This window comes from Salmo salar, chromosome ssa13 (assembly GCF_905237065.1).
Source record: "Salmo salar chromosome ssa13, Ssal_v3.1, whole genome shotgun sequence".
NCBI classification, from domain to species: domain Eukaryota; kingdom Metazoa; phylum Chordata; class Actinopteri; order Salmoniformes; family Salmonidae; genus Salmo; species Salmo salar.
In genome coordinates, this window is record NC_059454.1 from 20,776,073 (window position 1) to 20,792,630 (window position 16,558).

Genomic DNA, 16,558 nt, shown 5'->3' on the forward strand with positions numbered 1-16,558 from the left:
AGATATATTAGTGAGCATGTGTGAGAATCCAGAATATGAATATAAATGTGTTCTGTGTAAAGACGGTATATAATTTGGAAAATGGTATGTACAGTCGTGGCCAAACATTTTGAGAATGACACACATATACATTTTCACGAAGTCTGCTGCCTCAGTTTGTATGATGGCAATTTGCATATACTCCAGAATGTTATGGAGAGTGATCAGATGAATTGTAATTAATTACAAAGTCCCTCTTTGCCATGCAAATTAATTGAATTAAAAAAAAAAAAAAACATTTCCACTGCATTTCAGCCCTGCTACAAAAGGACCAGCTGACATGTCAGTGATTCTCTCGTGAACATAGGTGTGAGTGTTGACGAGGACACGGCCGGAGATCACTCTGTCATGCTGATTGAGTTCGAATAACAGACTGGAAGCTTCAAAAGGAGGGTGGTGCTTGGAATCATTGTTCTTCCTCTGTCAAACATGGTTACCTGCAAGGAAACACGTGCCGTCATCATTGCTTTGCACAAAAAGGGCTTCACAGGCAAGGATATTGCTGCCAGTAAGATTGCACCTAAATCAACCATTTATCGGATCATCAAGAACTTCAAGGAGAGCGGTTCAGTTGTTGTGAAGAAGGCTTCAGGGCACCCAAGAAAGTCCAGCAAGCACCAGGACCGTCTCCTAAAGTTGATTCAGATGCGGGATCGGGGAACCACCAGTACAGAGCTTGCTCAGGAATATCAGCAGGCAGGTGAGTGCATCTGCACAGTGAGGCAAAGACTTTTGGAGGATGGCCTGGTGTCAAGAAGGGCAGCAAAGAAGCCACTTCTCTCTAGGAAAAACATCAGGGACAGACTGATATTCTGCAAAAGGTACAGGGATTGGACTGCTGAGGACTGGGGTAAAGTCATTTTCTCTGAGTCCCCTTTCCGATTGTTTGGGGCATCCGGAAAAAAGCTTGTCCGGAGAAGACAAGGTGAGCGCTACCATCAGTCCTGTGTCATGCCAACAGTAAAGCATCCTGAGACCATTCATGTGTGGGGTTGCTTCTCAGCCCAGGGAGTGGGCTCACTCATAATTTTGCCTAAGAACACAGCCATGAATAAAGAATGGTACCAACACATCCACATCCTTCTCCCATCCATCCAGGAACAGTTTGGTGAAGAACAATGCCTTTTCCAGCATGATGGAACACCTTGCCATAAGGTAAAAGTGATAACTAAGTGGCTCGGGGAACAAAACATCGATATTTTGGGTCCATGGCCAGGGAACTCCCCAGACCTTAATCCCATTGAGAACTTGTGGTCAATCCTCAAGAGGCGGGTGGACAAACAAAAACCCACCTATTCTGACAAACTCCAAGCATTGATTATGCAAGAATGGGCTGCCATCAGTCAGGATGTGGCCCAGAAGTTAATTGACAGCATGCCAGGGCGAATTGCAGAGGTCTTGGAAAAGAAGGGTTAACACTGCAAATATTGACTCTTTGCATCAACTTCATGTAATTGTCAATAAAAGCCTTTGACACTTATGAAATACTTGTAATTCTACTTCAGTATTCCATAGTAACATCTAACAAAAATATCTTAACACTGAAGCAGCAAACTTTGTGAAAATTAATATTTGTGTCATTGTCAAAACCTTTGGCCACGACTGTACAGTAGGTACAGTTGAAGTCAGAAGTTTACATACACCTTAGCCAAATACATTTAAACTTAGTTTTTCACAATTCCTGACATTTAATCCTAGTAAAAAGTCCTTGTCTTAGGTCAGTTAGGATCACCACTTTATTTTAAGAATGTGAAATGTCAGAATAGTAGTAGAGAGAATGATTTATTTCAGCTTTTATTTCTTAAATCACATTCCCAATGGGTCAGAAGTTTACATACACTCAATTAGTAGTATTTGATAGCATTGCCTTTAAATTGTTTAAATTGGGTCAAACATTTCAGGTAGCCTTCCACAAGCTTCCCACAGTACGTTGGGTGAATTTTGGCCCATTCCTCCTGACAGAGCTGGTGTAACTGAATCAGGTTTGTTGGCCTCCTTGCTCGCACACGCTTTTTCAGTAATGCCCACAAATTTTCTATAGGATTGAGGTCAGGGCTTTGTGATGGCCACTCCAATACCTTGACTTTGTTGTCCTTAAGCCATTTTGCCAGAACTTTGGAAGTATGCTTGGGGTCATTGTCTATTTGGAAGACCCATTTGCGACCAAGCTGTAACTTCCTGACTGATGTCTTGAGATGTTGCTTCAATATATCCACAGCATTTTCCTACCTCATGATGCTACCGTAGTCTGGCTTTTATATGGCGTTTTTGGAGCAGTGGCTTCTTCCTTGCTGAACGGCCTTTCAGGTTATGTCGATATAGGACTCGTTTTACTGTGGATATAGATACTTTTGTACCTGTTTCCGCCAGCATTTTACACAAGGTCCTTTGCTGTTCTGGGATTGATTTGCACTTTTCGCACCGAAGTACATTCATCTCTACGAGACAGAACACGTCTCCTTCCTGAGTGGTATGACGGCTGCGTGGTCCCATGGTGTTTATGCTTGTGTACTATTGTTTGTACCGATAAACGTGGTACCTTCAGGCGTTTGGAAATTGCTCCCAAGGATGAACCAGACTCGTGGAGGTCTACAATTTTTTTGCTGAGGTCTTGGCTGATTTCTTTTGATTTTCTCATGTTGCCAAGCAAAGAGGCACGGAGTTTGAAGGTAGGCCTTAACATACATCCACAGGTACAACTCCAATTGACTCAAATGATGTCAATTAGCCTCTCAGAAGCTTCTAAAGCCATGACATAATTTTCTGGAATTTTCCAAGCTGTTTAAAGGCACAGTTAACTTAGTGTATGTAAACTTCTGACCCACTGGAATTGTGATACAGTGAATTATAAGTGAAATAATCTGTCTGTAAACAATTGTTGGAAAAATGACTTGTCATGCACAAAGTAGATGTCCTAACCGACTTGCCAAAACTATAGTTTGTTAACAAGAAATTTGTGGAGTGTTTGAAAAACGAGTTTTAATGACTCCAACCTAAGTGTATGTAAACTTCTGACTTCAACTGTATATTAGGATGGGCTACAGTATGTGGAGAAAAGTGTGTGTTTGTGTGTATATATATATATATATATATATATACACACACAGTCCGTAAACAACAGTATATAAACCAGAATATGAGCTGACCAGTGTAAAATGACTATCTATATACATGGAGCATTAGTCTCAAGGTGCAGGGCAGAGAACCGGGCAGGTAGCCTGGTAGTGATGGCTGTTCAACAGTAGGATGGCCTGGTGATAGAAGCTGTTTTTTCTCTTTTATTTTCTCCCACCCACCCATTAGAATCAGTGGTTCCCAGTAGTGGCACGTTCCATGTAAAACTGCCCAAGAGGAGAGGAGTGGAACTTGGCATCACCATCAGTGGTGAGTTACCAGATGCAAACGGCAGGGGGCGAGCTAACATAACATCCCTTGGCCTGCATATCTCTCTCTGTGTGGATCAATGCTCTGTGATCCATAACTGTGGCCTAGACTGTCATGAGAGCTACTGCCTCATTAAGTCTGATGAATAATAATGGTCCTCAAGCATTTATCACCTCTTTCACACTTTAATGAGCCTGGAAAAATAATAAAGGACAGTAATTCTATGTAGTACAGGGAGTATGTTAGTGATGTCACAGATACTGAAGCTAGTAGGGCAGGCCATTGGGTGACTTGTGATACATGCAATGCTTTTGGACTGTGTGCACTAAAGTAGAACATGCAGGGATCTAGAGCAAATAAAAATGATTTGGGCAACAGTCAACTCCTGGTAAGTGTTATTTTTATTCCCTGCCTTTCTATTATCTCTGTGGATGTTATGAATGTTTAATTTAATGCTGTCTGTCTGAACAGCAAGCAAGAGACCTGACAAACCTCTGATCATCTCTGATATCAGGAAAGGAAGCATAGCCCACAGGTATGTCCAGCCTCCCAATCACATGGGGTAGATTCCTCAAACAAATGACTTGCTTTACTGCCACAGGTCTGGGGTTAGTTTCACCTGGCAAGTATGAAATGATACTAGTCATGATTTTGTAATTTTTCATCTATCATGTTAAAGGCATACTTCGAGATTTTGGCAATGAGGCCCTTTATCTACTTCCCCAGAGTCAGATGACCGCATGGATACCATTTTTATGTCTCTGTCAAGTATGAAGTTAGAGGTAGTTTGGCAGGCCAATGCTAATTAGCGTTAGCACATGCTAGCAGATACCCATAGACTTCCAGTCAATGCGCTAATACTAGTTAGCAATTGCTCTAGCGCTAGTTAGCAACTTCCTTCAAACTGCACGCAGAGATATATGTTATCCTTGAGTTCATCTGACACTTGGGAGTAAATACAAACATCTTTAAAAACATCAGTGACTTAGTTGAGCTTCACAATCAATTTAAGATATTTTAGAAAAATGCTATTATCAGTCCCTTGAAATCAAGTATAAGCAGCTTTGAGATGCAAAGCAAATGTCAGGTACAAACATACACAGTATTATTAGATTTTTTTTAACTCATGTGGGTTAATTTCCTGCCCACCTCTCACCTGCCTGCTAATAGGACGGGTACGTTGGAGCCAGGGGACAGGCTGCTGGCCATCGATAATGTGCGTCTGGAGAACTGCACCATGGAGGATGCTATGCACGTGCTTCAGCAGGCAGAGGACATGGTCAAGCTCCGGATCCAGAAGGACGAGGACAACGCTGGTAGGATGAACACAGAGTCATGCTTCAAAAATAAACATGCAGTCCTGAAACTTATTTGCATGGAGAGGTGTCTCTAGAAGAGACGGATGGCAGGTAGCCTAGTGATTAAGAGCATTGGGCCAGTCCCCGAGACGACTAGGTGAAAAACTTGTCAATGTACCCTTGATAAAGGCACTTACCCTAATTGCTCCGTTTAGTCGCTCTGGATAAGAGCGTCTGCTAAATGAATAAAAATGAATATGTACAATAACACATTTCTATCCAATTAGGTTGAATTCCCCAGTAGAAATATATTTAAACTCTATACATTTCTGTCTATTTAAATGACCTAATATAAACAACGTTACATACCATTTGGTACAAGGAAGTTAGAATTTGATGGATGATTGTACTGTAATGCCCACTCTTTTCAAATATTTTTCTGTTAAACACCATCAAATACTTGGTAAAATTCTATCTGAAAAATAACTACGATTAAATGGTGACTTGGTATATGTCATGTGGCTGCTATATTTGTCCTACAAAATGTCTACTTATACATGTTTTATTTGTGTCTCATAATTTCTCATGTTGCGTGGTAGCCAGTTTGGATGTGACCCAGATTTGAGCTAGACTAGTTCATCCCTTTATGTAATTGTCATATTTATACCTGTGTGTGTGTGTGTGTGTGTGTGTGTGTGCGTGTGTGTGTGTGTGTGTGTGCTCTCTCTGTCCCTGTCAGATGAGCTTGAGATGTCTGGTTCCATTATCTACACGGTGGAGCTGAAGCGTTACAACGGCCCGTTGGGTATCACCATCTCAGGCACAGAAGAGCCCTTTGACCCCATCGTCATCTCAGGCCTCACCAAGAATGGCCTGGCTGAAAGGTGAGAGGTCATGTGCCAAGGGCATGAGGTTGACTCTCTTATTATAAGAGTGGAAAAAGGGTGATGAGACTACAGACTGGCTCCATAGGTGGGATTTTGTACACATTTAATTTGTCAAAAGCGCCTGCCTTGCCTGCTCTGCTTCATTGGTACTGATCTGTATGGAGAGGTGAAAGCAATATGGCAGATGCCCACTTACCAGGCATCTGCTTTCACTCTGGGTTTTCTATACAATTATTTAATATCAGTTTAGATAGAGGAGGCCTCTTTAGACTGTTGGACTATTGAGATGCACCTCCAATCTCCTGTTATGGTTGTGATGCATGGCTGAGAGGAGGACCCTACAGACTATTGTTATGATTGTGATGCATGGCTGTGAGGAGGACCCTACAGACTATTGTTATGATTGTGATGTATGGCTGAGAGGAGGACCCTACAGACTATTGTTATGATTGTGATGTATGGCTGAGAGGAGGACCCTACAGACTATTGTTATGGTTGTGATGTATGGCTGAGAGGAGGACCCTACAGACTGTTGTGATGGTGGGAGTTTGATTCACTGTCAATCATTGGCCTGTGTTGCCCACTAGAGTGGATATCTGTGGAAACAGCACACCCTCAAAGCCTCACTGTGTAAAATTTGTCAATAAACAATAGTATGGTCTGTTTATCAGTCAGCTCTTTATTACTGTCTGGTCAAACTGGACAACCAGGCAGTTTTAACCTGGTTGTCTCCTAGGACATTATGTTAAACAATACATGCATGTTTTGTTCAATCAAGTTCATATTTATATCAAAAAACAGCTTTTTACATTAGCATGTGATGTTCAGAACTAGCATACCCACTGCAAACTTCCGGTGAATTTACTAAATTACTCACGATTAACGTTCACAAAATAGATAACAATTATTTTAAGAATTATAGATACAGAACTCCTTTATGCAATCGCGGTGTCAGATTTTAAAATAGCTTTCCGTCGAAAGCACATTTTGCAATATTCTGAGTAGATAGCCCGGCCATCACGGCTAGCTATTTTGACACCCACCAAGTTTGGGACTCACTAAACTGAATTACTATTAGAAAAATTGGATTACCTTTGCTGTTCTTTGTCAGAATGCACTCCCAGGACTTCTACTTCAACAACAATGTTGTTTTGGTTCGAAATAATCCATACTTATATTGAAATAGCTCCGTTTTGTTCGTGCGTTGAGGTCAGTATCCGAAGGGTGACGCGGGCGCATTTCGTGACAAAAAATTTCAAAATATTCCATTACTGTACTTCGAAGCATGTCAAACGCTGTTTAAAATCAATTTTTATGTGATTTTTCTCGTAAAATAGCGATAATATTCCAACCGGGCGACGTTGTATTCGTTCAAAGAGAGAAAGAAAAAAATTGAGTCCTCTCGTGCACGCGCGCTCCAGTGTCAGTGTTCCCTGCCTGACCACTCACAAACACTCCTGCTGTTTTTTGCCCAGAGACTGCAGAGCTCTCATTCCACTTTCTGGCGCCTTCTTAGAGCCAATGGAAGCCTTAGAAAATGTCACGTTACAGCAGAGATGCTGTATCTTTGATAGAGATGCCCTAGAAGGACAACAAATTGTCAGACAGGGCACTTCCTGCATGGAATCTTCTCAGGTTTTGGCCTGCCATATGAGTTCTGTTATACTCACAGACACCATCCAAACAGTTTTAGAAACTTTTGTGATTTCTATCCAAATCTACTAATTATATGCATATTCTCGTTTCTGGGTAAGAGTAGTAACCAGTTTAAATCGGGTACATTTTTTATCCGGCCGTGAAAATACTGCCCCCTAGCTCCAACAGGTTCAGGTCACAACCATACAGAAAAGCTTATGAAACAGATGGGGAGATATCAGCACTCTCTGATAGCCTTCATCACCTTCTTATTACAGCCCAACCAATATATTGTTTCACCAATATTATCGGCCTTTTACCAATATATCGATATCTTCCGATAATTCCCGATTTGTTTTCAATAAATAGGATGAAAAAGACAAATGTACATTTTTTTCAACTTTATTATTACGGTTGGTGGGCTCAAACACGAGGTTACCAGAATAGCGGGAAGTTGCTTCCTCAGCAAAACCTCTCACAGACCTAGCCCGGTTTCAAATCTGCGTGTCCTTCAGGGATGGGAATAGAGCTGTGAAGGAGTGACTGGTCAGCTACAGTGTTTTCCCTGTAAAACCCAGGGATTATCATTTAACTGCGCGTTTATGTTCATGTTGTGTTTCTAATGTTGTCAGAATCTGTGTGTGGTTTTGGATGTGTTCTCAATCACGTGGTCCTCCTAGATGTGGATTGACGCTGGCCCTCAGATCTTCTCCTATGCCATTGGCACCTATGGGGAAAAAATGTCTGAAATTGTTTCTTCTCCAGAAGATTTGATTAATGAAATTGTGAAATCAATGACTCTTATTGGCATCATAACAATGATCGTCAGAGGAGTTTGACTGCAAGTTCCAACAGAATCACCTATATTCATAACGGCCTTATTTCCCTGACCGTGTTTCCCTAGGCAGTATAGGCGTGCCGCAAAGTGGCATGAGATACCCTTAGTGTTGGCACACAAAACAGAAAAGTATTAGTATGTTGGAACTAGATGTCCATACACTTTGAGGACATTACATAATACCACCACTTATACCTAAGTTGGTTTTAGGTGGTTTGAACAACCAATTACCGATGTCGTAACATTGACTATCATTAAATGTGAAGACTGTATATTACGAAATCAATTCTCTGTGTAATTTAATTACACGATTAAACTAATCATGTAACTTTAACTAGGAAGTCGAGGCACCATGGGAAAATGTTTAGTCTATTTCACGAATTAACTCTTCAGATATTTTCATATCTTATCGATTAGTCACTTATTAATGTATTATTACCACAGTCATATTCAATGTCGCAAACCATTGGATATCTGCATGAACCCTAGCATAGATCAGGAATCAGCAATATACAAATTGGCTTTTTTATTTACTAACTTAATCAATCACAGAATTACATAAACACACAATAGGTCATACATTGGTTACTACGCGATACAAATAAAAAAATCCCTAGTGGACGAAACCGATATGACGGCTTCGTAGACAAAGGAAAGGGGTGGCGACAGCTCAAGAGCGGGAAACTCAGAGCTGATAACTAAACTCATAGAAATTGCTAATACTTTGAACATGAACGACCGCTCATTCGAAAAGAAATTGCAATTGACCTATTAACGAGTGTATGCCTTTGCTGTCCCTCTCTGCGATCACCAGTCCGTCTGCTGGATAGTCAGTCGACAGAAAGCCTCTGGTTTGTCCACCAGAGATCAAAGTCTGTTGTAGGTTGTTATAATGGATACTTCAGAATACCATTCTGATGTTCTTAGGATGGATGCGTTTACCAGACTAAAGTATTTAAAGAGCTGCAGCCTGAATAGTTGGTTTTTAGATTTCTTCACCATTTCAGCGTAGCGATTATCTCCACGTTCTCTGGTCTTGTCCTTTGGTAGAGTTGCCAACCATTTCAGCATGTAGCGACAGCTCCATGTTTTCTGATCTAATGTACATTTTGTCGGGAGTCCTTTATAAGCACTCGTCTTGGAGGGCGGTTCCATGACGTTTGGAGTACGTCTGTCCTCACGGGGGTGGGGCCACTGACTATGACTTTATATGAAAACCCGTGCTCTCATTTAGAAGGCTAACATCACATTTCATCTTTTCAAAAGTATTCCTATACTCAATCATTTACTTTATACAACATTCAGATCCATAATTGAGAAGTGTATACAAACAAAGAAACAGTAATGTGTGTCTTCTGTCCTTCATGAAGTCACCAAATGAAACAAACTCGTCATGACTGTTCCTTAAGTGTCCATGGACCACTCCAACTTCTTGGAATACAGAAATACTGTTCAATTATTCCACCTTTTGACGTTACTGTACTGCAAAGTCTTTCTTTGTGGTAACAAAGGGATGCTCAACCTTCATTTGGGCAGAGTGGGGAAGGGAGTTTCGGTATTTACATCCGTCATAAACCTGTGGTGAGAGAGGGGGGCTGCTATGATCCTCACCCAAAAAGAGCGTGTCGTGACACCAATTACCTTGTTGCGTTCTTATCTATTGTTTATAATACGCTGGATATGTTTGTTGTAGTTTCGTACCATTGGAAATGACAATGTTTTCAGAGGCATCCTCCTCCTTCAAAGGGATACAAATATTGTCTTCTAATGTTTGTAGGACTGGTGCCATCCATATAGGGGACCGTGTCTTGGCCATTAACTGTGTGAGTCTGAAGGGGAAACCACTGAGTGAGGCCATCCATCTGCTCCAGATGGCCGGAGAGACTGTCACCCTCAAGATAAAAAAACGTCAAGACGGTATGTATCTTTATTGTTAGCCTCTATGGGCTAGGTGGGACGCTTGCAGCCACTTTAAGCCTGTGGCGCGATTTTCAAAACCTTAAAAATCCTATTACTTCAATTTCTCAAACATATGACTATTTTACAGCTATTTAAAGACAAGACTCTCGTTAATCTAACCACACTGTCCGATTTCAAAAAGGCTTTACAACGAAAGCAAAACATTAGATTATGTCAGCAGAGTACCAAGCCAGAAATAATCAGACACCCATTTTTCAAGCCAGCATATAATGTCACCAAAACCCAGAAGACAGCTAAATGCAGCACTCACCTTTGATGATCTTCATCAGATGACAACCCTAGGACATTATGTTATACAATACATGCATGTTTTGTTCAATCAAGTTCATATTTATATCAAAAACCAGCTTTTTACATTAGCATGTGACGTTCAGAACTAGCATACCCCCGCAAACTTCCGGGGAATTCGCTAACATTTTACTAAATTACTCACGATAAACGTTCACAAAAAGCATAACAATTATTTTAAGAATTATAGATACAGACCTCCTCTATGCACTCGATATGTCCGATTTTAAAATAGCTTTTTGGTGAAAGCACATTTTGCAATATTCTAAGTACATAGCCCAGGCATCACGGGCTCGCTATTTAGACACCCGGCAAGTTTAGCACTCACCATAATCATATTTACTATTATAAAAGTTTGATTACCTTTTGTTGTCTTCGTCAGAATGCACTCCCAGGACTGCTACTTCAATAACAAATGTTGGTTTGGTCCAAAATAATCCATCGTTATATCCGAATAGCGGCGTTTTGTTCGTGCGTTCCAGACACTATCCGAAATGGTAAAGAAGTGTTGCGCGCATGGCGCAATTCGTGACAATAAAATTCTAAATATTCCATTACCGTACTTCGAAGCATGTCAACCGCTGTTTAAAATCAATTTTTACGCCATTTTTCTCGTAGAAAAGCAATAATATTCCGACAGGGAATCTCCTTTTCGGCAAACAGAGGAAAAAATCACAAAGGCGGGGGCGGTCGGGTCACGCGCATAAGCCCAGAGTCCCTTGATCGGCCACTTGAGAAAGGCGATAATGTGTTTCAGCCTGGGGCTGGAATGACGACATTCTGTTTTTTCCCGGGCTCTGAGAGCCTATGGAAGACGTGGGAAGTGTCACGTTAGAGCAGAGATCCTTAGTAAAAGATAGAGATGGAAAAGAAGTTCAAGAAATGGTCAGACAGGCAACTTCCTGTAAAGGAATCTCTCAGGTTTTGACCTGCCATTTGAGTTCTGTTATACTCACAGACACCATTCAAACAGTTTTAGAAACTTTAGGGTGTTTTCTATCCATATGTAATAAGTATATGCATATTCTAGTTACTGGGTAGGAGTGGTAACCAGATTAAATCGGGTATGTTTTTTATCCAGCCGTGTCAATACTGCCCCCTAGCCCTAACAGGTTTTAAGTTTCTTAATTAAGTTGCTTTTTAAAAAGTATGTATGGAAGGGGATGCGAAGCCTCCTTTTTTGAAGACTCTGATTGGATGGAAGGAAAGACTACCGTCATTGGATTTGATGTTGACAAACTGAATATTCTCTCGTTAGAACCATTTCATTGACATATTTTAATAGAGCTGGATCGATATGATTTTTTTGGGGTCCCATACTGATTTAGATTTTGGGGGGGGACAAAGCTTACCTATACCGATATATCTGCCGATATGCTGTTTTACAGTGGGGAAATTAAAGTGTCATTTTTCCATTCCGAGTTCCATCTCTGGCCCCACGCTTGAGGTGGTGTCCAGTGCCAAAGCTCTCTGCGTGACATTCCGAACCAAACTAAAATGGGACACACACATCTGACATTACCACCGAAAGGAACCGGAGGCTCTTCATGATGAACCGTCTTCGCCACGTCAACCTCCCCCTGAAGACCTACTGGCTGTCACCACCTGCTTTGTCCGTCCAGTGCTCGAGTACACCGCTCCGGTATGGCACCCATGTGTCACAGCCCACCAACACAACCAACTTGACAAGGTCAAACGAAGTGCAACCAAAATCAACAAGGGCCCCACCTACACCCCATACGACTCTGCATGCAATGACCTTGGAGTCCTGCCGCATCTGCCTCTGCTGATCCTTTGGCCCAGAAGCTTGTATAATCCCAGGATTACAGCATATGGCTGCCTCAGACGAGAGGCCATGTCATTGGCCGATCTACCTGATCCAGTCACAAACTAAACCCTTCCCGAACTCGGACAGATACTACCACAGCATTATGCCTTACATTGAGAGATTGCTTAATGGTGCTTGACTGTGATGTTGTATACTAGATCATCGTTTGTATTTTATTTACTTACATAGGTCTATGTATGCTGCAATTCAGCTTTTAGCTGCAAACGTGTATAATTTAAATATATTTATTTATTTATTTATTTTACCTTTTATTTAACTAGGCAAGTCAGTTAAGAACAAATTCTTATTGACAATGACGGCCTACCAAAAGGCCTCCTGCAGGGACAGGGGCCTGGGATTAAACAAATAAATACTATATAAATATAGGACACTACATGAAGAGAGACCTAAGACGACAGCATAACAAGGCAGCAAAACATGACAACACAGCATGGTAGCAACACAACATGATAACAACATGGTAGCAACACAACATGGTAGCAGCACAAAACATGGTACAAACATTATTGGGCAAAGTCAACAGCACAAAGGTCAAGAAGGTAGAGACAACAATACCTCATACAAAGCAGCCACAACTGTCAGTAAGAGTGTCCACGATTGAGTCTTTGAATGAAGAGATTTGAGATAAAACTGTCCAGTTTGAGTGTTTGGTGCAGCTCGTTCCAGTCCTTAGCTGGAGCGAACTGAAAAGAGGAGCGACCCAGGGATGTGTGCGCTTTGGGGACCTTGAACAGAATGTGACTGGCAGAATGGGTGTGTAGAATGAGGGCTGCAGTAGATATCTCAGATAGGCCTAACTCCCCCCTAAGAGGGTTTTATAAATATGCATCAACCAGTGTGTCTTGGGATGAGTATACAGCGATGACCAGTTTACAGAGGAGTATAGAGTGCAGTGATGTGTCCTATAAGTAGCATTGGTGGCAAATCTGATGGCCGAATGGTAAAGAACATCTAGCCGCTCGAGAGCACCCTTAACTGCCGATCTATAAATTATGTCTCCGTAATCTAGCATGGGTAGGATGGTCATCTGAATCAGGGTTAGTTTGGCAGCTGGGGTGAAAGAGGAATGATTACGATAAAGTTTAGATTTAACTTTAGCCTGCAGCTTTGATATGTGCTGAGAGAAGGACAGTACACCGTCTAGCCATACTCCCAAGTACTTGTATGAGGTGACTACCTCAAGCTCCAAACCCTCAGAGGTAGTAATCACACCGGTGGGAAGAGGGGCATTCTTCTTACCAAACCACATGACCTTTGTTTTGGAGGTGTTCAGAACAAGTTTCAGGGTAGAGAAAGCTTGTTGGACACTAAGAAAGCTTTGTTGTAGAGCATTTAACACAAAATCCGTGGAGGGGCCAGCTGAGTATGACTATCATCTGCGTATACAGTTGAAGTCGGGAGTTTACATACACTTAGGTTGGAGTCATTAAATCTAGTTTTTCAACCACTCCACACATTTCTTGTTAACAAACTATAGTTTTGGCAAGTCTGTTAGGACATCTACTTTGTGCATGACTCAAGTAAAGTTTACATTCACCTTAGCCAAATACATTTAAACTCAGTTTTTCATAATTCCAGACATTTAATCCTAGTAAATATTCCCTCTTAGGTCAGTTATGATCAACACTTTATTTTAAGAATGTGAAATGTCATAATAGTGGAGAATGATTTATTTAAACTTTTATTTCATTCATCACGTTCTCAGTGGGTCAGAAGTTTACATACTCAATTAGTATTTGGTAGCGTTGCCTTTAAATTGTTCAACTTGGGTCAAATGTTTCAGGTAGCCTTTCACAAGCTTCCCACAATAAGTTGGGTGAATTTTGGCCCATTCCTCCTGACAGAGCTGGTGCAACTGAGTCAGGTTTGTAGGCCTCCTTGCTCGCACAAGCTTTTTCAGTTATGCCCACAAATCTTCTATAGGATTGAGGTCAGGGCTTTGTGATGGCCACAACAATACTTTGTTTTCCTTAAGCCATTTTGCCACAACTTTAGAAGTATGCTTGGGGTCATTGTTCATTTGGAAGACCCATTTGCGACCAAGCTTTAACTTCCTGACTGATGTCTTGAGATGTTGCTTCAATATATCCACATCGTTTTCCTACCTCATGATGCCATCTATTTTGTGAAGTGCACCAGTCCCTCTTGCAGCAAAACACCCCCACAACATGATGCTGCCACCCCTGTCCTTCACGGTTGGGATGGTGTTCTTTGGCTTGCAAGCCTCCCCTTTTTTCCTCCAAACATAACAATTGTCATTATGGCCAAACAGTTCTATTTTTGTTTCATCAGACCAGAGGACATTTCTCCAAAAAGTACGATCTTTGTCCCCATGTGCAGTTGCAAACCGTAGTCTGGCTTTTTTTATGGCGGTTTTGGAGCAGTGGCTTCTTCCTTGCTGAGCAGCCATTCAGGTTATGTCAATATAGGACTTGTTTTACTGTGGATATAGATATTGCCTTCCTGAGCGGTATGACGGCTGCGTGGTCCCATGGTGTTTATACATGCGTACTATTGTTTGTACAGATGAACGTGGTATCTTCAGGCGTTTGGAAATTGCTCCCAAGGATGAACCAGACTTGTTGCGGTGTACAATTTCTATATATATATTTATTTATTTATTTAGTACACCAAACATTAGGAATACCTTCCTAATATTGAGTTGCACCCCCCCCTTTTGTCCTCAGAACAGCCTCAATTTGTCAGGGCATGGACTTTACAAGATGTCAAAAGCGTTCCACAGGGATGCTGGTCCATGTTGACTCCAATGCTTCCCACAGTTGTGTCAAGTTGGCTGGATGTCCTTTGGGTGGTGGACCATTCTTGAAACACACAGGAAACTATTAAGCTTGACAACCTCAGCAGCGTCGCTGTTCTTGACACAAACCGATGCACCTGGCACCTACTACCATACCCTGTTCAAAGGCACTTCAATCTTTTATCTTGCCCATTCACCCTCTAAATGGCACACATACACAATCCATGTCTCAATTGTCTCGAGGCTTTAAAAATCCTTCTTTAACCTGTCTCCTCTTCATCTGCACTGATTGAAGGGGATTTATCAAGAGACATCATTAAGGAGTCATAGCTTTGACCTGGTCTGTCTGTCATGGAAGGAGCAGTTTTTTTTAAATGTTTTGTACCCTCAGTGTATTTTGTTACATAATTGAGTTATGATTCTCTCTTAACGCTCCACTGACTTTGTTCCCATGCAGAATCAGATGTGCAGCAGATGTCGGAGCAGGCAGGGTTCCTGAGCGACACTGAGGATGAGCTGACTGACTCTCAGAAGACCAGTAAACATTCAGGGGTGTACTCTGCCACTGTGCCCAGCATGGACTCTGCCATGAGCTCCTGGGATGGCTCCGGCATCGATGCTGACTACGGCAGCCAAGGTAAGGACAGAACATGGACGCGTAGTCATTACCAGTTTAGACAACCAGTTTAGGTCACTTTACATGACTCTCCTGAAATCAGTTGTTGGGTGTGTAGAACATTATCATGTTTTTTTTATGTTTCTTTTTATCGCTTGTGTGCAGGAACGTATCTCCACAGAGCTGCAGATTTGACTTTCCAGCCTAATGAGTGGAGACGCACCAAACCACCCAGGACCCACCTCAACTCCATCTCCACTGGCCTTACCGGCCTTACCCACCACTCCCACCTCTACGATGGGAGATACACTGAGGATGACTGGGATAAGGCTACTGGGTGAGTGCCTACTTTAGGCTAGAACAATGGATTTGTAGTTTCAAAGTTTGTCACGTTAACAGGATACAGCAAGTATAAGACAGTACAGTGAAATTCTTACTTGCAAGCTCTTGCAAACAGCAGTATTCAGTATCAAGGTGAGAGGACATTATATAAAGGAAGGAGACACACGAGGAATACGAAGAGAAAGAACACGAGAATGCATGCTATATACAGGGTCCGTGCCAGTACCATGATTACACTGAGCAGGGGGTACTGCTGCCTGGTTCCTGGTCTGTTTGTGCGTCATAAAGCACATAATACAGATCTGGCTAATGGATTTGATAGTTGTAGTAATTTGTTTCATTCTGTGGCTTTCAGTGTTGTTCTTTTTCCTTTTAATCTACGTGTTCTTCCTTCTGTATGCCTCCATGTATGTATAAGCAATGATCATCATAAATGTTGAAGTGAGGTACAAAAAATCTGTCTTTCAAGTCTGGTTTAGTCTAAAACTAAATATGTATTGATTCACTGACAGCTATTGATTTGGAAAGTGAATCCAATAAATCTGCAATGTCACTCAAATATTTGGCTTTAGAATGTTTTTCTAAATCACCACAGTTTCATGCCTCCATTTTATCTGCTCCTATCTGTGCTTTTTCTCCCTTTC

The 16,558-nt window shown here is 41.6% G+C and overlaps 1 protein-coding gene across 7 annotated transcripts in view; it reads left to right on the forward strand.

The window, feature by feature from the left end:
- The window catches only part of grip2a (glutamate receptor interacting protein 2a), a 58,886-nt gene that overhangs the window by 29,514 nt on the left and 12,814 nt on the right, over positions 1-16,558 (forward strand). For all 7 annotated transcript variants that reach the window (XR_006758505.1, XM_014134915.2, XM_014134919.2 and 4 more), the window contains 7 exons: positions 3,343-3,423; positions 3,895-3,958; positions 4,594-4,739; positions 5,461-5,605; positions 9,859-9,998; positions 15,414-15,593; positions 15,738-15,909. Coding sequence is in view for 6 of the 7 variants with exons in the window: in XM_014134915.2 (XP_013990390.1) it covers positions 3,343-3,423; positions 3,895-3,958; positions 4,594-4,739; positions 5,461-5,605; positions 9,859-9,998; positions 15,414-15,593; positions 15,738-15,909 (928 nt within the window). In the remaining variant the exon portion in view is untranslated. The remainder of the gene's footprint in view (positions 1-3,342; positions 3,424-3,894; positions 3,959-4,593; positions 4,740-5,460; positions 5,606-9,858; positions 9,999-15,413; positions 15,594-15,737; positions 15,910-16,558) is intronic.